Source organism: Rhizophagus irregularis, chromosome 11, assembly GCF_026210795.1.
Source record: "Rhizophagus irregularis chromosome 11, complete sequence".
Taxonomy (NCBI): domain Eukaryota; kingdom Fungi; phylum Glomeromycota; class Glomeromycetes; order Glomerales; family Glomeraceae; genus Rhizophagus; species Rhizophagus irregularis.
The window spans coordinates 1,085,122-1,104,741 of NC_089439.1; the positions used below are offsets into that span (position 1 = coordinate 1,085,122).

At 31.5% G+C, this 19,620-nt stretch overlaps 4 protein-coding genes across 4 annotated transcripts; 1 reads left to right on the forward strand and 3 right to left on the reverse strand.

Moving 5' to 3' along the window:
* Positions 1-2,868: 2,868 nt before the first annotated feature.
* On the reverse strand, positions 2,869-3,258 carry OCT59_002778 (uncharacterized protein; the record flags this gene model as incomplete). The annotated part of the gene is made up of 1 exon (XM_066145165.1): positions 2,869-3,258. The coding sequence occupies one exon, from the start codon at positions 3,256-3,258 to the stop codon at positions 2,869-2,871; it is 390 nt and encodes a 129-aa protein (XP_065995911.1).
* A 4,523-nt stretch (positions 3,259-7,781) lies between these two features.
* On the reverse strand, positions 7,782-9,590 carry OCT59_002779 (uncharacterized protein; the record flags this gene model as incomplete). The annotated part of the gene is made up of 6 exons (XM_066145166.1): positions 7,782-7,817; positions 7,898-8,053; positions 8,133-8,486; positions 8,551-8,649; positions 8,792-9,369; positions 9,440-9,590. The coding sequence occupies 6 exons, from the start codon at positions 9,588-9,590 to the stop codon at positions 7,782-7,784; spliced, it is 1,374 nt and encodes a 457-aa protein (XP_065995912.1).
* A 2,148-nt stretch (positions 9,591-11,738) lies between these two features.
* OCT59_002780 (uncharacterized protein) lies at positions 11,739-13,150 on the forward strand (the record flags this gene model as incomplete). The annotated part of the gene is made up of 5 exons (XM_066145167.1): positions 11,739-11,825; positions 12,022-12,318; positions 12,393-12,495; positions 12,558-12,691; positions 12,764-13,150. The coding sequence occupies 5 exons, from the start codon at positions 11,739-11,741 to the stop codon at positions 13,148-13,150; spliced, it is 1,008 nt and encodes a 335-aa protein (XP_065995913.1).
* Positions 13,151-14,756: 1,606 nt separating this feature from the next.
* On the reverse strand, positions 14,757-15,086 carry OCT59_002781 (uncharacterized protein; the record flags this gene model as incomplete). Its single annotated transcript, XM_066145168.1, has 1 exon — positions 14,757-15,086. One exon carries the CDS (start codon positions 15,084-15,086, stop codon positions 14,757-14,759), a length of 330 nt encoding a protein of 109 aa, XP_065995914.1.
* Positions 15,087-19,620: the final 4,534 nt, after the last annotated feature.

The window sequence follows — 19,620 nt, forward strand, 5'->3', positions numbered from 1 at the left end:
GAATCATCAATTAAAGAAATACAGGAGGAGATAATAAAAATAGAGATAGCCATAGGTAGAACGGAAATATACAAAGAAATATTATGGAAGAAAATAATTACAAAAGAATAATAGACAATATCAAAGAAGAAAATAAGTATGAATTAAAAGAGGGAATTTTATATAGAATAAAAGGACAAAACAAATTTAGAGTAATCAGGGATTATGAATACGAGGGATTGATGTACATGATGCATGATAATGAATTATCAGGGCATTTTGGGATAGAAGCGACATTAGATAGAATAAGAGAAAATTATTGGTGGAAAAATATGAAAGAAGATGTAGAAGAATATGTAAGAACGTGCTGGAATTGTCAAATGAGAGGAAAACCAAGAGGAAAGAACGAATTAATGCCGATAAAGGTAAATGAACCATTTGAGATGATTGGAATAGATATAGCTGGACCATTAAAAGAGACAGAAAAGGGAAATAAGTACATTGTAGTAGCAATGGATTATTTTACAAAATGGCCCGAGGCCGCACCACTAAAAGAAGCTACAGCAAAAGAGGTAGTAGAATTTATTTGGAGGGACATAATTTGTAGACATGGATGTCCAAAGAAAATAATTAGTGATAGAGGGACTCACTTTAACAATAGAATGATGGAAGAATTGGTAGGAAGGTGTGGAATAAATCATAGATTAAGTACACCATATAGGCCACAAACAAATGGTTTGGTCGAAAGATTCAATAAAACTTTATGCGAAGGATTAGCCAAATTAGGAGAAGAAAATTGGGATAAACATATACCATCCGTATTATTTGCATATAGGACGAAGAAGCAATCATCAACAAGAATTAAACCTTTTTATGCAATATACGGAAGGAGAGCGAAACTACCATTAGATAAAGACGAAAATAAAATAACATTAGCTGACAGAGTAAAGATATTAATTGAGGAGCTACCAGTAATAAGAAGAAAAATAAAAGAAAATGTGGAAGAAGCTCAAGAGAAACAAAAACAACAACACGACAAAAGGGGAATTAGAAAACCTAAATTTGAAATAGGAGAAAAAGTATTATTATATGAAGCATGGAGAGAGAAACAATGGTCGGGAAAATTGCAGAACAAATGGAAAGGACCATATTTAATTCACGAAGAATTTGGAAATGGAGCGTATAAACTCAAAGAATTAGACGGAAGAATACTAAAAACACCACAAAATGGAGAATGGTTAAAGAAATTTTATGATCGAAGGGGATTTACACCAAAAATAGTAATTAAAGGAAAAGAGGTATTCGATAAGACCCGAGTTCGATTCGAGTAAAATATTATGGATAAGACACGAGTTCGATTCTATCAAAGTTATTTGTGAGGTCACAAATAGCGAAGAGGGGATAATGTAAACGGTCGAATATCAAGCACGAAAAGATGATAAAATTTAACCACCAAATGTAATTATTAAATATTAAGAACGAACAAATTAATCGTGGATTGGCGTAGATGGATAAATAATTAGCCGAAAAGGATAAACATTTAGGAAGAGTAATGATCTACATGATGTAATATTTATTGAATGATTGACAAGGAACCAATAGGATAAATAGAGTCGATCAATTGCGGCTTAGCAATCTTTAACAATAAGAACGATAAGAAAGAATAATTATAAGCCACAAAAGATAGATTATAAGCAAAACACATAAAGCGAATTAAAAGAACATATAAAATAATGTCAGAAAGATTAAAGAACACAAAATAATGTAAAAGATAATATAAAAAGATAGTATAAAGATGGAACGTAAAAGATAATATATTAAAAAAGAACATATATAAAAAGATAGCATATTAAAAGATAGCATATTAAAAGATAGCGTATTTAAAATATAGATAGTATATTAGAAAGATAGTTCAAAGATAATATGTAAAAAGAACATAAAAGATAGTATATAGATAGAATAGAAAGTAGCATAAAAATTGTATATATAGAGAGCGGAATTCAAAGTAATTCCTCAGTTCTCATCCACAGAACTCAATAAAAATATAAGTTTTATTTTTTAATTATTTGTTAGTAAAGTTTAATGTTAATTAAAGGTAATAGGTTCGCCCTAAACTTTAATTAATGTTTGCTTAATTAATTTTAATTGAATAAATGGAAATTTTAAGATGAATTAAATATACACTTTTGGAAAGTAATAATTCGTAGCGAGAGCTATCGAAGTTTGAAATTAAAGATAAAAGTGGATATAATTTGGGGAAAATTTAGAGAAGTTAAATTTTATTTTATATCGTTTGACGTTTTATATTACTAACGCTATTTATTTTGTGAACCAAGAATGTTGTCGTTATATGTTGTTGTATGTTGTTCGTTGATTATGTTGTTTGATTATGTTGTTGATTAATTGTTCGCTCGTTTAATTGTTCGTTCGTTCGTTTATTCGTTCGTTCGACCATGAGAATGCCCGTTCGATGTGGCAACTCTGTAAATTGATGACAGAGGGAATTGGGGGATCTCACCGCTTGTGCTTCACGGATTTGGCGGATCTCATCCTCATATTCCTGCAATTTTGCATTTGAGCGGGGATATGGGATGGACTTGACAGGTACCTGCTTGAGTTCAGCTAGAACTGATCGGGTGACTTGTCTGTGTTGGGCACTTCTTGCTTGATGTGTTGACATCTTGTAAACTTTTTATACTCCTCTTTTATTCAATTACATTTTTTTCTGAAAATAAAATTAATTGTTCGCCTACCCTATGAGGGTAAAAAAAGAAAGAGACAGATTAGTACTGTCTTCCTAAACTATTCCTCACCATCTGAGTCATCGGGATTGTCATCCGAGTCACTGAGCACATCCTCGTCCCGATGTATTCTCTATCCTTAAGTAACTTATAGTTGTAAGCTACAACGGCGAAAAGCTTCTTTTACTATAAAATGCTCTATTGCGGCATTTGTTCTCTCTTTACAAGCCTTTTGATATGCCTCCCATTCAAGTTCACGGAGGTCACGATTTCTATTACCCTCCTCCTCTGATCGACCAAGAGCATCATTTGCTTTTTCCTTCTTTTCTACTGCTTTGTCGTATGCCTCCTCAGCTTCTTTATGCCGCTTCCAGAGTATTCGTTCAGCTTCGGCTCTCCAGATTGGGCTGACTTCTAGAAGATGTGTCCCGAAATTTCTACTTGGAATGTATTCCAGGATATGGCCCACAAGTTCGGGGATTGCTGATACTGCGTGCGCGGTTTGACAGCTTTTTAGGATCTCCCTATTGATAGCCATAAGATCGGAGACTGTGCAGCCGAAGATTGTTGCTAACTTTTCTGCGGTATATACCATGTTATGTACTATTTATCTGTATAGTTACTTGGTACCTACCTTTTATTCAATTACATTTTTTCTCGGTATAAGGGTAATTGCTTGCCTTGCTATTCCGCTCTATTGACTCCATGGCTGGTTTCCTGGATGGGTTAATATTCCTTACCTTTTTTGGCTCCGTTGGCTTTGAAATCCTATTTCTTGTTCGGTTGATTTTTTTCAGATTATATGGTGGTAATAGAATTGTATGGTGGTAATAAAACTATATGATGGTAACTAGATTATATGAAAAGTGGTAGGTGGATTATATGGTGGTAATTATATTATATGATGGTGGTAACTAGATTATATGAAAGTGGTAGTTAAATTATAGTAAAAGTGGTAGGTGGATTATATGGTGGTAATTATATTATATGATGGTGGTAATTAGATTATATAAAGTGGTAGTATTTTAGATTATATGGTGGGGGTGAGCCAGAATTGGGGTTTTCATACTACTCATTTTCTCCTGTAAATATCTTCTGTGATTCACTTACACCATCATATCTTACCTTAATATACGAGTATGAGCAGGGGATTTGCTCTTGTACAGTCGGGTCCGAAAGTGATGCCCGATTTTGTATGGTGTTACGATACACAAAATTTACATTATTTATACCCCCTTTTTTTTATTTTTAAATGTTTTTCTCACAATTTCATAACCTAATAAACGCGTTGCAAAGTTAAAAAAATAATGTCACATAGAACTGAGTTAACTTCTCAAGATAAAGGAAAAATACTAGCATATATGGAGAATTTTAACCCTGCACAAATAGCAAAAAAATGGGTCGTGACCCCACCACAATAAGAAGAATTATTGACAGATACAAGAAGACAGGGAAAACTGAAAATTTACCTAGATCGGGGCGTCCACCTGCTCTCAATAATAATGAGAAAAATGCACTCATAAACAAAGTTACACAAGATCGACGTGAACCTTTACATGAAGTCATTAATACATTAGATTTAAATTGCAGCCTTACAACTGCTAAAAGAGCATTACATAGTGTTGGAATTTATTCCCATGTTGCTGCAAAAAACCCTTTATCTCAGAAAAGCATGCATTAGCTCGTATTAGTTGGTGTGAGAAATATAAAGAAAAAACAGCTTATGATTGGGCACAAGTTATTTTCTCAGATGAATTAAGTGTTGAGATTGGCAAGCAGTCACGACAAATAAGAGTTTGGAGACACACAGGGGAAAGGTTTAACACTGAATGTTTGACACCTATCTTTAAAAGTGGTCGAAAATCAGTCATGGTTTGGGGATGTTTTGCAGGAGGGATAAAAGGGCTATTAATTTTTTGTGATGAAAATAAAGAAGGAAATGAAAAAATCAATTCAAATACTTACATTAGAATCCTAAATTCATATCTGTATCCATTTCAGCATACAGTTCATGAGTTAACAGGAAGGGCTGCAATTTTTCAACAGGATAATGCACCCATACATACCGCGAAAATAACCAAGGATTGGTTGAAGAAGAATAAAATTGTGGTTATTGATTGGCTGGTGAATTCTCCCGATCTAAATCCAATAGAAAACATCTGGAAGCAGTTAAAGGACAATATCCAGAGTTGTAAAGTCTTTCCAAGAACTGTGGATGAACTTAAAATTGCACTAAGTGAAGAATGGGAAAATTTGGATTGCTCCATTTTTGAAGAGGTTGTTGCTTCAATGCCACAAAGAATAAATGCAGTACTAGAAGCAAGGGGAGGGCCAACACATTATTAACCATTTTTAGTAATTATTTTTTATGTGAATTTTAATGAAAATCAATAAAGTTTTGCCATTTTTGGCATTAATTTTAAATCGGGCGTCACTTTCGGACGTGACTGTACTTTCTTGGTTTTCTTATCTTTGTCTTCATCTGTGGGTGGTATGTCCATTACTAGGGCTTCAAAGTCTGCAACAAAGTAATATGGGACTTGCATGCGGCGTTCCAGTTCTTGAATTCATATATATCATTTCCTTTCTTTACTAATGGCATTCGGTCTGCTTGTGGGGTTTTCTTTAATCCTCGATATATTGCTACATGTTTGTCATGGATTTCTTGTTGATGTGTGAAGTGGGAGATACACCATCGGCAGACAAATGTTACATGTTGTCACGGGATATTTTTTTTATTTTTATTTTTTTATTTTTATTTTTATTTGTTTATTTTTATCTTTTAGTTATTTTTAGTTATTTTTAGATAGATTACCTGTAGCTGATTTTGGTTGTTTATAGATTAGATAAAAAAAGCGGAAGCTTAGCAATGTAAAGTGGCTGAATATAAGTGGCTGTATAGACAAATGTGCCCAGATCACCACAATTGGCCGGGAAACGATATTGGCCAGGAAACGATTATGTCTGAAGGACAGAATCGTCCTAAAAATTTAATGTTAAATAAAGGGCCGGTGTTGAAAGATAGAGATAATATAGTTTAGAATTCGTATAGTTTTATTGTTATAAGATAGATATCGGGATATTACAGAGCGCCGGTTGAGGCAGTAATATCGTATTCTTTTTATTAATGAATAAACTTGTCGATTTGCTTCCGAATTATTGATACATATTTTATTACATTGTTTATTATCATTTTATTATCATTTATTTACTTTCGTTATACATCGTTAATTTACTATACATATTTGCTAATTAATTGTTATATACACACACCACTTGATCCACCTTAATTTATCGCATCATTTATTATCGTTTATAATCGTTTATTATCGACTATTCATACATACACTTTTACCTTACCGATTGTTATATATCACCATATTACCTTACCATTCACATACTGATCCTTATTTTTCTTTCTGTTACTACCTACCAAACGTCATAAATTGGGGTAATAATGTCCATCTTTTGTACGTTTATTTACTAAACGGCTCATATTCTTAATAGCAATAGTGCTGCTTTTCCCCGTTACTGATAAGTACTAAATCTATTATTTTACGTCCCTCTGCTTCATCCCTATCAGTAATATATATTGGGCATAGGCGGTGGTCACGCCATTCACAGATGCAGAGGGCAATAGTTGGATTCTGTCGCTTAAATCTTCTTAGAATTACCTCATCAGCTTGTACTGGGAACTCGATACCTTCAAAGTTTAACTCATTTACATTCTCCTTATACTTGGAAATTCTTTCTGTATTCTTTTCTACTGGATGTAATGCTGCTAGGATTGCCCACTGGAAGCATTTGTCATCATCATTAGCTGGATTTACTACTCCCTTTTTCGTGGCAAGATCTTTTGGGAGTGGTATGTGTCCTGCTTCTGTAGTGGTTGGAATTGCGAGATTTCTATGAATATTTTTTCTACACGATAGAATTCCTAACCTGATCCGTAATTTACATAGTCTTCTACTTTTTGCATGATTCTTGCTAACATCAGAAAATTTTTTGGGGAGCAGATCTGCGCAGATTTTCAGAAATTATATCTGCGCAGATCTTATACCCTGGCGCAAAACATTAGAAGAAAATTTTAATAAAAAACTGCGCAGATTTTATAAATAGCAATGTTCTGCGCGGATTTTTAAATAAAAAACCTTTGAAATAAATCGAAATATAAAATACAATTAATATATGATAATTTATAGTCCATTTATATTAATTAATCATAATCAATTCTTTATTTCTACCAAAAAAAGCAACGTAAAATTTCACGCAAAAATACGAATTATAAAAATTAAAGTATTTCAAAGAAATACATACAATTAAAGAATATAAAATTACGAATTATAAAAAAAATTAAAGTATTTCAAAGAAATACAATTAAAAAATATAAAATTACGAATTATAAAAAAAATTAAAGTATTTCAAAGAAATACAATTAAAAAATATAAAATTACGAATTATAAAAAAAATTAAAGTATTTCAAAGAAATACAATTAAAAAATATAAAAAAAAATGATATAAAAAAATTAAAGTATTTCAAAAAAATACGATTAAAAAATATAAAAAAATGATATAAAAAAATTAAAGTATTTCAAAAAAATACGATTAAAAAATGTAAAATTACGAATTATAAAAAAAATTAAAGTATTTCAAAGAAATACAATTAAAAAATATAAAAAAAAATGATATAAAAAAATTAAAGTATTTCAAAAAAATACGATTAAAAAATATAAAAAAATGATATAAAAAAATTAAAGTATTTCAAAAAAATACGATTAAAAAATGTAAAATTACGAATTATAAAAAAAATTAAAGTATTTCAAAGAAATACAATTAAAGAATATAAAATTACGAATTATAAAAAAAATTAAAGTATTTCAAAGAAATACAATTAAAAAATATAAAATTACGAATTATAAAAAAAATTAAAGTATTTCAAAGAAATACAATTAAAAAATATAAAAAAATGATATAAAAAAAATTAGTATTTCAAAGAAATACGATTAAAAAAAATAAAAAATATGAATTATAAAAAAATTAAAGTATTTCAAAGTAATACAATTAATCCTGAGGAAATTGCGAATCTAGATTATTAATCTAAAAAAAAATGATGATTTAGCTTAGTAAAATAATTCAATTAAGTGTATAATCGAACATAAATAATAACTTTAACTTACAAAATCATCATAATTTTCATTTTCAACCGAATCGCTGCTCTCTTCTGCGACTGCTGACTCGGATTGATTGGTTCTTTGACTAACTTCTTTCGCTTCTTTTTCAGCTAATTCCTCCATTATTCGAGGAGTTATTTGCATTTTATTTCTAAACGCTTGCTGTTAATTAATTATAGATTAATATCTGTAAAATATTAAAAGATTAAAAGAACTGCAAAAATTTGCGAAAATTATTTACTAGAAAAAATTCGACTCTTTTCATAACAGACTTGTCATTACACTTAATACTATAGCTATTGGGATTTAACAAGATGTTACATATTGATAAAATATACGCACAATGCATAAAAGGAAGTTCTTTATCCCTATACTGTTTGAAAACCGAATGGCCAATTTTTGTTAGAATATCGTGATTTTTGAAAAGTTCATAAAACGCATTACGCGTTTTTTGATTCTGTTTCCATTTAGCGATCTTCATAGAAGGAGAATTGTTATCTATGCGTTCCAATCGCTGTTCTCCAAAGACGGAAAACATGGCACTCCTGATACTTGCGGCAAAATCATTTCTCCTGCTTCTGCATTTAGTTTTTATCTAAAAAAAGTTAAATAAATATAAAAAAATACCTTTTTTTAACGATTATTAATATTTCACATACCTCTGCCAACAACTTATCTGAAAATAAAGAAATCCACGCGTTTTGCCCAATATTTTTAATGTAATGTTCTGCATGTTTAGATAAATATGTTTCTAAAGCCTTTCAGTACTCTATATCTGAAGGATATAAAGACGTTGGAATAAGTTCTTTAGCTACATTTTTATAAACGCGCTGTGAAGATATTTGGTTATTATAAGTATCTTTAGATTAAAATCAAGTTGATAATTTTTAATTAACTTACATTCCAGAAATCATCGCTTAATACATCACTTTTTGCAACATTTTGCGTATCTTGAATACTTTTTTGTTGCTGATCTCCAATATATCGACAAAGTTTGTAGATGGTGTTTACCTTTCCATCTAATGCATTCATGACATAATTAAACTCTTTCACAGTTAGGTAACGTTCACCCTCTACATTATGTGGTTTTGGTAAAGGCTCACGGGTATCACTTTTATCGCGGTTATCATTATGTTTTTCATTATCATCGTCATCGACGTTATAATAATCAATTTCTTTATCAAGGTCAATTTGCATTGGACTAAGTATGGGAGTTGGCGTCCTCGAAGTTCTTTCATAACTCATAGGAGTTACAGATGGCGTCAATGTAGTTGAAATGGAAGTTTCAGTATGCGCAGTCCTGACTAAAGAATTCTCACGATTTGTTGAGGATTTCTCACGATTTGCTGGAGTAAAAGAAACAGATTTAACTAAAGATCTTCCACGATCTACATCAAATGGAGTAACGAGTACAAAAGGACCAGTAGGTGATTTTTCACGATCTGTGCGCTGATCTTTAGGAATTTCTGAAGATTCTACTGTTGGCGTTCAGCAAAAGTTAATTATAATGTTAAATTGCAAAATATCAGCATCTTGACGACTAACTACCTGATAACATTTGTGCAAATATATTTTGTTGGCTTTCATTCTGTCCTTCAGGAACGTCAAGTGCTTGTTTTCTTCTTTGTCCTTCAGGAACGTCAAGTGCTTGCTTTCTTTTTTTTGAGTTTTTTGCATTTTTTGACCTTTTAGACGCCATAATCACTTAAATTCTAAATTCGTAAAATTTGTATAGGAAAAATATTGCGGAGAAAAATTCAAACAACAATTAATTCGAAAAATTAAAAAAAAAATTGTTAAGATTCATATAAATGTAAAAATATGCGACGATTCAGCCAACCGAAAAAAAATGAAAAAATTCTTACATTATAAATAATTGAAAAATTGTGTAAGGTTAAAAGTTTTGCCAGAATTTTTTTAAAAAATCAGTTACTCCTGAATTAAAATATATTTAAGGATCAGTAAATTAAATAAATTAATTATTGCGATGATTCAGCCAACCGAAAAAAAATAAAAAAATTCTTACATTATAAATAATTGAAAAATTATGTAAGGTTAAAAGTTTTGCCGGAATTTTTTTAAAAAATCAGTTACTCCTGAATTAAAATATATTTAAGGATCAGTAAATTAAATAAATTAATTGTTAATGAATTGGTAAAAAAAATCAGTTACTCCTGAATTAAAAATATCAGTAAATGAAAAAAATTAATTACTAATCAGTAAATAAATTAATTATCTTTCAGTAAACAAAAATAATCAATTATCAGTAAAATTTATATTCGCTTGATAATCAGTAAAATAAAAAATATACCAAAAGTAAATCTTCATAAATATTTCTCACGTGAAACTAATCAAAAAAATTTTCCTGTGTTAATTTCTAAACTCGCATTGATTTCTAAAGAAAAATGGTCAGATATAAATGTCAAATTTGCAAGAGATATTTTTCAACTCCCAGCAGTTTGAGACAGCACGCTAATGCCAAACATCATGGAAGAATAACAACTTCTCGACCAAGTGAATCAAGTAAACACGTTTAAAGATTCTCGCGACAACCATCAAGAACAGCGGTTATGCCAGAACATGATGTTCAGTTATGGAACACACCCATTACAATGCCAGATACATTTACTTCGCATGAAAAATCCACATATCAAGATGATAATATTGGTGAGATGGAGGATATAATAATCAACGAAATTCCAACTCAAGATGCAGACAATTTAGAATCTGAACCACGTTATAATCTGCGAAAAAGATCAAAATCAGAAAATATAGAAGAGAGAGCTGAAGAAATTTTTGAAGAAAATTTTGAGGAGTTGGGAACAGAAATACCAGTAAATCTCGACAATATTGATCTAGATCCTGAAGATCTTCAAGGAGCATCGTTAGATGATGCTTTAGATGCTATTGAAGGAAAAAATCTACCAAAACGTGTAGCGAAGTGGCCAAACGATGTATACAGAGATTTCATGAGATTAATTGTAGAGGGTAATATATCTAACAAAATTGGAGATCAAATAATTAAATTCTTTAATAAATATAGCAATCTGAAAGAATCTCCATTACCGAAATCAACCAAAAATGGCAAAGACCATCTCAATCAAATAACTTCACCTTCATTAGACTTCAAAGAAAAAGTTGTTTCAACCTACAGCGGTATTGACATTACACTCTACTATCGTCCCATATTTCACGCTATTCAAGCTCTTCTGCAACGACCAGAAGTAGCTAATAATTTTGTCTATAAGGGAATTCTAAAGAAAAAAAGGGTAAATTTAATAATTATGAATAACTAAAAAGAAACTGAAGATCATCACTCATATTTTTGGTTGTTTATATTCTTAGGATGATGAAAGCGAAACAAGAGTGTTTAGTGAGCCATATGAAGGCGACTGGTGGCTGGAAACGGAGAAGACTCTTCCGTCATTAAATCACCTATTGTCTATCATCTTATATTCGGATGGGACCACTTTCGATGGACTGGGCAAGACATCAGGCCATCCAGTATTTTTAACGCTTGGAAATGTTTCAAATTGGGTTCGAAACCTACCAGAATCTAAAATACTTTTAGGTTTTTTGCCTAAAGTTCAAGATTCAGGCATTAAAACTACCGAAGTCTTTCGAAGTTTGCAGCGTGAAATATTTTAATATCATGCTTTGGCCTTTACTGGAGAAACCTGATACGTTATGTTTTGGGATTAATGGACAAGCGAAAACATTTGCTGCACGAATTTCTTTTTTTTTCGCGGATATGCTCGAAGCAGATGATGTGACCGCTACATATAAAGGAGCGTGATGTAAAATGCCATGCCATACTTGTATGGTTCTGCAAAATAACTTAAACGATATGAAACTTACACAAGAAGATATACTTTCCAGAACTCATGAAAATATGAAGGAAATGGTTAGCGCTGGACAAGGAAAGGAGTATTCTGTACATTACGTCAAAAATGCCTTCTGGAAATTTCTGTAAATATCACTAAATTTTATAAGTAATGACGACGTTGTAAAAATTTTTTTACATATATAAATTTTTTTACAGAAATCTGAATATATACGAAGCGTGCGTTTCCGACCGTATGCATCATATCGACCTTGGACTTTTTAAATATCAACTGGAGTTTACGTAGGAAATCTTAAAAAAGGTCAGAGGGTTGGAATTACAGAAGATTTTCGACGAACGTCTTCGACAAATTCCACGTTTTCCAGGCCTTAAATTGTTAAGTAAAATAGGTCAACTAAAAGTAATGACAGCATCAGACTATCATCATATTATGAAGATAGCGATTTTTGCTTTGGATGAAATTTTCAGCGAAGAAAATGAAATAACTTGTAAAGAACTTTGTGAACTTTACACGAAGTTTAATAAAATGTATACTATGAGCAGACAAGAATTATATACCGAAAATGAACTGAATATCTTTGAAGTAAGAAGAAAAAATTTAAAAAAAATTAACTTTCTTTAAAAGTTAATAGATGATCTAACTACTAACTAAAATAGGAAGCAATCATTGATTGGTGCATAGAGTTTAAAAGGATATTCTCCCCATTATCTACTACGGATTGCAGTTTTCCAAAGCTGCATAGTTGGCGTTATCATGCAGGTAATATAATTTGAAGATGGCTATTAATTTATACAAATTTTAATTTAATTTAATTATTTCAGTACCTGCCATTGTCAAATATGGTGCACTGAATGGCCTATCAATGGAGACTTATGAAACGCTCCATAAATTATATATTAAAATTCCATATCGAGCAACAAATAGAAAACACGTGATGCAACAACTGGTGAACGCTGTTAGTAAAAGTTTTATAAGATTTTTTAACTTTTCTCCAACCATAAATACTAAACTATTAATATTTTTGCAGGTAAAGCGTAAAGAATTAACTCCAACTACCAGCGGCATGAAAGTCATTCGTCGTAAAACCGAAGGGTTTGGAAAAATTCTTTGGGAATTAAATCTAGACTCCATTGATGAAAAAATAAAATCTTTAAAAAAATCTGAAAATCCGCCAAATCCAAATTATATTGAAGGATTGGCACAAATAATTACAGCGTTGGATACTTTTTTAGACACATCCTCGCAAGATTCAGAAAATGATTTTTTTATCAAAATTTATGATTCAGTTCATCTAGAAAGTGGAGAAATTCTAAGATCAACGGGTGAATTCCAAGGAAAAGAATGGTTTAGCAATGTCGCAGTAACTCATGCGGAGGATCAAGGACAAGACGAAGGTGCTTGGTACGGAAAGTAAGTGAACTTTAAAAATTCGTAAGTACGATTTTACTTCGTAGTTCTTTACAAATTATTTCTTTTCAAGGTATTGCTATTTTTAAAATTCTTTCGAGGATCATATAAAGAGCCATACGAACTTGCTCTTGTTCGTTGGTTTGACATTCATCCAATAGAGCCTATAGTCTATGGTTACTCCCAATTATACTATACTGAAGAATATAACATTATTCCAGTTGAATCTATCAATCAGGAGGTTCATATAATTCCGAGGTTTAACAAAGAAAATTGCTTTCTGTTAAATAAATATATGTTCTAAATCTTCAAAATAAAATTGTATTAAATAAAGAAAAATGACGTTTCGTCATCTATACAGTATATCTAAAACGCCACTTTAGCTTTTTTCGCTAGTTTTATGAAAAGCCTTTCAGATCGACAAAAAGAGGGAGTCTTTAATAGTATGATATCTTACGGGTTGCTAGTAAATTAAAGCAATTAAACAAATTGTAAAAAATAGCAATTTATCTCATGATTTCCGTCAGTTAGTATTAGTACAGAGTTTTCTTCAGTTAGTAATATAGTGGTTATAAAAGCGGAAATCTGCAAAATCGCAGATTACCGCAGAAATACATACATAAAAAATCAGAAACTTGCAAAATTGCAGATTATTGCATAATTTTGTAAAAAATAAAAGCGGAAATCTGCAAAATCGCAGATTACCGCAGAAATGCATACATAAAAAATCAGAAACTTGCAAAATTGCAGATTATTGCATAATTTTGTAAAAAATAAAAAGCAGAAATCTGCAAAATCGCAGACTTCCGCATAAATTCACAAAAAAAATGCGGAGATCTGCTAATTTTACAGATCTCCGCAGTTTTGCATCTTAAAAAATTTCCCGATGAATGCAAAGTTAAATGTACCATTAATATCTGTTGATGGTAGGATTGGCATATTGCGAGTTTTAAATAGTATATTATATCTGTAGATATACTCTATTCCATCATCTTCACTAAAGTTACCATCTCCGAATAATCCCTCAAGGTAAGAATCTAAACGTCTTATTGTGGCAAATATTCCAATTCTTACCTTTATTGATCCCAATCGATTTCTTTCATCCTGAAGAATATTCTGGATTGTTTGACTGTGTGCTATAAGAAATGAAGCATAGTCATGCTTTTTAGGTGTCCCTACTGCAATATCGGCCGTAAAGTTTGAGTCTGTTAACTCCTTTCCTATACGTACCTGATCACGACATTCAAAGACTACCTCATAATGTGGGTCTAGGTCAATTTGCATCATGCGGGTTATCTCTTTATTGGTTACCGCCGCTTGTGCTTCACGGATTTGGCAGATCTCATCCTCATATTCCTGCAATTTTGCATTTGAGCGGGGATATAGGATGGACTTGACAGGTACTTGCTTGAGTTCAGCTAAAACTGATCGGACAACTTGTCTGTGTTGGGCACTTTTTGCTTGATGTGTTGACATCTTGTATACTTTTTAGGTCCCTCTTTTATTCAATTACATTTTTTCTGAAAATAAAATTAATTGTTCGCCTACCCTATAAGGACAAAAAAAGATGAAGACAGGTTAATATTGCCTTCTAAAATTTATCTGGATATAATCTATTCCTCGTCATCTGAGTCATCGTCATCCGAGTCACCGAACACATCCTCATCAGGAGTATTATCCCCATCCTTAAATAACTCAAAATTGCGCATCATTCGGATGTATTCTCCCTTATTAGTTTCTTCCAATATAAAACTATAATGGAGAATAGCTTGTTCTATGACTACTATTTCTACAAACCTGGTATACTTTTCTTGACTAATTTTAGTTAATTCATTGGTAAGTTTATCGAGATTTATACCACCATCTGCACAATCTCGCCAGTAAGCCCTTTCAGCTTTTTTACATATATTTGCCACCTGTTTGTATGCCTCTTCGACTTGCATGCGTCGCTTCCAGAGTACTCGTTCAGCTTTGGCTCTCCAGATTGGGTTGACTTTTAGAAGATGCAGTCCGAAATTGCTACTTGGAATGCATTCCAGGATATGCCTACAAGTTCAGGAATTACTGATACTGCATGCGGGATTTGGTGGCTTTTTAGGATCTTCCTATTGATAGCTATAAGATCGGAGACTGTGCAGCTGAAGATTGTTGCCAGCTTTTCAGCGGTATATGTCATGTTATGTACTATTTATCTGTATAGTTACTTGGTACCTACCTTTTATTCAATTACAGTTTTTCTCGGTATAAGGAAAATTGCTTGCCTTGCTATTCCGCTCTATTGACTCCATGGCTGGTTTCCTGGATGGGTTAATATTTCCTTATCTTTTTTGGCTCCATTGGCTTTGAAATCCTATTTCTTGTTCGGTTGGAGGTAAGTAGGTGAAAATATAAATAGGTGATTTAGATTATGAAATAAGTAGGATATAAGTGAATTAGATTATGAGATAAGTAGGATATAAGTAGGTAAAATTGGTGATTTAGGTTATAAAAAAAGTAGGATATAAGTAGGTGAAAATATTAATAAATGATTTAGATTATAAGATAAGTAGGTGAACCAGAATTGGAGTTTTCATACTACTGCAGGTGGCCGTTCTGATTGCGGTAAATTTTCAGTCACCCCTGTCTTCTTGTATTTGTCAATAAATCTATGTATTGTGGTAGGGTCACGCCCCATTTTTCTTGCTATTTGTGCAGGGTTAAAATTTTCCATATATGCTAGTATTTTTCCTTTCTCCAGAGGAGATAATTCGGTATAATGTGACATGATTTTTTAACCGTGCAACGCGTTCATCAGGTCATAAAATTATGAGAAAAACATTTAAAATAATAAAAAATAGGGGTATAAATAATTTAAATTGAGTGTATCATTACACAACGAAAAATCAGGCGATACTTTCTGAGGTGACTGTATCTATATTTAAATAAGTAATATAAACAAATTGTTTATTTACATAATATTAAAATTTGTCATCCGGTTGTTGATCATTTTTGGCTAACAAAAATATTATTCAGTTTTCACATGATTTGCTAAAAATTTTATCCCACAATTTTAAGCAAGAAAGAACATTATATAAAAGTGCAATATCACCTTATGGGTGGGTGGGTGGCGCGTCACATTATTGTAATAACTTGAAATGATTGACATGTCATGATAGGTTAACGTTAACTTAACGTTAACATAAGATTAGTTTTTGAGTGATTTCCATTTTAAGATGCTGATTCCCCATCTTTGGTATTGATTTGCTGATTATATAAATACATTTCAAATCAAGCTTTTCTATTTTAGTACGATCAGCAACTAACAAATCTTTTAGTGTTTTAACGATATACAGTATATGTAAATATTGTTACCAACATGTTTATGCCACATGTATATTGTAATAAATAATCGTTACCAAAAAATTTACAATTATTTATCCAATTTTAGAATATCTATCATCTAACAATGTATGAATAACACGTTGAACAGAAATTGATTAGTCGGCTGTACGAATTATGAAACTTTCAACGAAACAGATTTGGAAATAAAAAATATATACTTACAAAATTACTCCCAGAGTCTAGTGTCATCATTATCCAAGAATTTTCAGTTTACGCTTTTCTCCAAAATTGTGAATACAATTCACAGAATGTCTGTCATTATTACCCAAGAATTACAGTTTACGCCTAAAACAAATTGATGAGACTTGTGGTCTGAACTTTCTACATATGGTAAGGATAATTAGTAAGAACTCATGAATGTATGTATTTTGAATAAGTAATGCGTACCTGTTGCTTTGGACAGAGCTCAAGTTACACTCAAAGTTAATATTATACCAAAAAGCCAGGTGCTCCATATATTCTGTCAAACAATCCCTGATCAATAAATTGCATATGAGTTCCAATGGCCACATACAGAATATATCTTTTTGAGATAGAGTCGTATCAATTGTGTTTTTCAAATTCACTTGACAAAATGTTCACTTGTTGTAGTTGTATGATATCGAAGTGAACATAGTATAACCAAGTAGAATGAGACGGTACTAATATAACTGTGTTTTGATGATCGCCTAATTATACGTAATTACACTTACCAAATATTTTTGATATGACAATGTCATTAGTAATGGTTTAGGTCCATGACCGTAAACACTTCATATCAAGTAACTAGATTAGTGAAGCGAGTCCATCAAAATACCTGAAGGTAACTCCAGAGAAATATGAGACCTTTCTTCCTTCACTTCAAAGTCCCAAGACTAATTTTCCTCGTTCCTCAGTAATCATGAAGATTTTCCTTGTAGTTTACAGTGTTGAATATTTTAGAGGATTATGTTAATGAGAAACAAGTGGCAAGCCATGTTCAGAGCATAGATCAGTTATTCGATATTCCAATCCCGTAACTATTTTTGATTTCTAAGATGTCTGCAGAGATTTTATTCTTAATATAACTTCCTTGTATATTTTCAGAAACACTAAAACTTCATCAGTCAGAGACTGCTTGAAGAGCACAAGTATTTGTTCCTTGCTGTCTATAAAACTATGTAACATGTGTAGCAAAAATTATCAGGCGGAGGCTGCTCGAAGAGCACATGAAGTCATGAACCTTCTTCCTTCTTAGTTCATTAATGTGAACAGAATAGTAATAATGTACCGCAGCACTAGTAAATACTTCTGGTATTGATCTCTACAAGAATACTCTTTCGTTATCAAGGTGATTATGTGTAATTGATGGAAATGCGAAAATGAATTACATGGAGAGCTTACATTCGTATTGTGCCTCATTAACAAATCTCACCATAATCGAAATATAAAGTACTTGCTGTACGATTAGATCTGTTGAGACTAATTTGTCTACCACTACCTATCCACACATAACATAAGAATCAGTACACGCAAACAGATATACCCTTCAAGTATTACCCCAAATCTCCAGATATAAGAATCGACAAAATACCTGAAGTAATAAGGAAAATGGCCATGTGGTCATAGTTTATGTTTTCATACTATTAGATTAATAGAACTCCACAAATTAGTTTATCGATCTGCTTCCGTTGAAATAAACCAACAGTAACCTCCTAGATTAATCCTTCACTTCTTTGAAAGTCCTATGGACTAATTTTCTTCGTTCTTCAGAAAATCAGTATATGAAATGGAGTGCCAAAGGGTGAAGGTTTTTTTGTAGTTATCTTATCTTTCTACGTAATAGATTTTGTGTATGAAGTGTTGGAAAACTACGTAATAGATTTTGTGTATGAAGTGTTGGAAAATAGATAATCGAGCATGATTGAGTATCAAGAGCTATATAGAGCAAAAAAAATAATGGTTATCGAAAAACATTTAACTATAACATGCAAAACGCAGAAGAACACATAATATACGTACAACAATTCTACACTTTTGATGACAAATAGATTTCTAAATGTGACATCCTCCGGAAATCTGTTGGATGTCATGTGCAAGATCATATGAGATTCACAACTCGTGATATAGGATATTTTTTTTCCTGTTGATTCACTATAAATAAGCCAAGTGTAACCTTGAGTCACAACATAAAATCAGAATAATAATATATTGCCTGCCTATCCACAATCGGCTATTGTTAAAATTAGGGATTGGAACCGTCCAAAAAAACCTTAACCGGTTAAAAACCGGTTAACCAAGAGTCTTAACCAGTTAATAACCAGTTAATATTAAAAATATTTTAAAAACTTTTTTTACTGCAAATTGTACCAATTTTTGATTTTATTACTTGCATATTTAGTTATAGGAAGACTATATATCACTAAAATTATTATAAATAAATAGAAAAAAATTCAGCATTAAAACTTCAAGTTTAGGAACATGTGGCCACAATTTACATATCTCTGGGCCACATTATATAAATCTGACTAGAATTATGATAAATATAGTTTTAACCGGTTAACCAATTTTCAAAATCCTTTAACCGGTTAACCGTCTTAACCGGTTAATTAACCGGTTAACATTAACCGGTTCCAATCCCTAGTTAAAATAAGCCAATGTGTCATGGTCTCGTAGTTGGAGTGTCCACTGGTATACTATAATACTACGCCATAAAACAAAGAATTCCACACAATATAACATATTTTGATCACTGAAGTCAAAGAGTGATGTTTACAGGTTCTCCCTTTTCTGATTTCTTTCTATTTTATATATCAAAGACCACTCCAGTTACAAAAAAAACAATTTATGTTATCAACTATTAAAAATTTCTTCATTTCTCATTCTTAAAGAAATGTTGAAAACACGAACAATCTCCATGAAAATCAGAACCCACTCATTCGATAATTACTAGAATCAACTACGAGGTTGAACACAGTATAATATAAAATTGTTGTTATAGTGTTATTACAGACTCCTTACTGTTAATATCTATTCCTGTGTACCCTCTTAATTCCGAAATGATAAATAATTATAACACGCCTCAATTATTAGTGTTGCTTACTATTTTCTTCTTTGTATGTTTGAGTGTTATTGTTG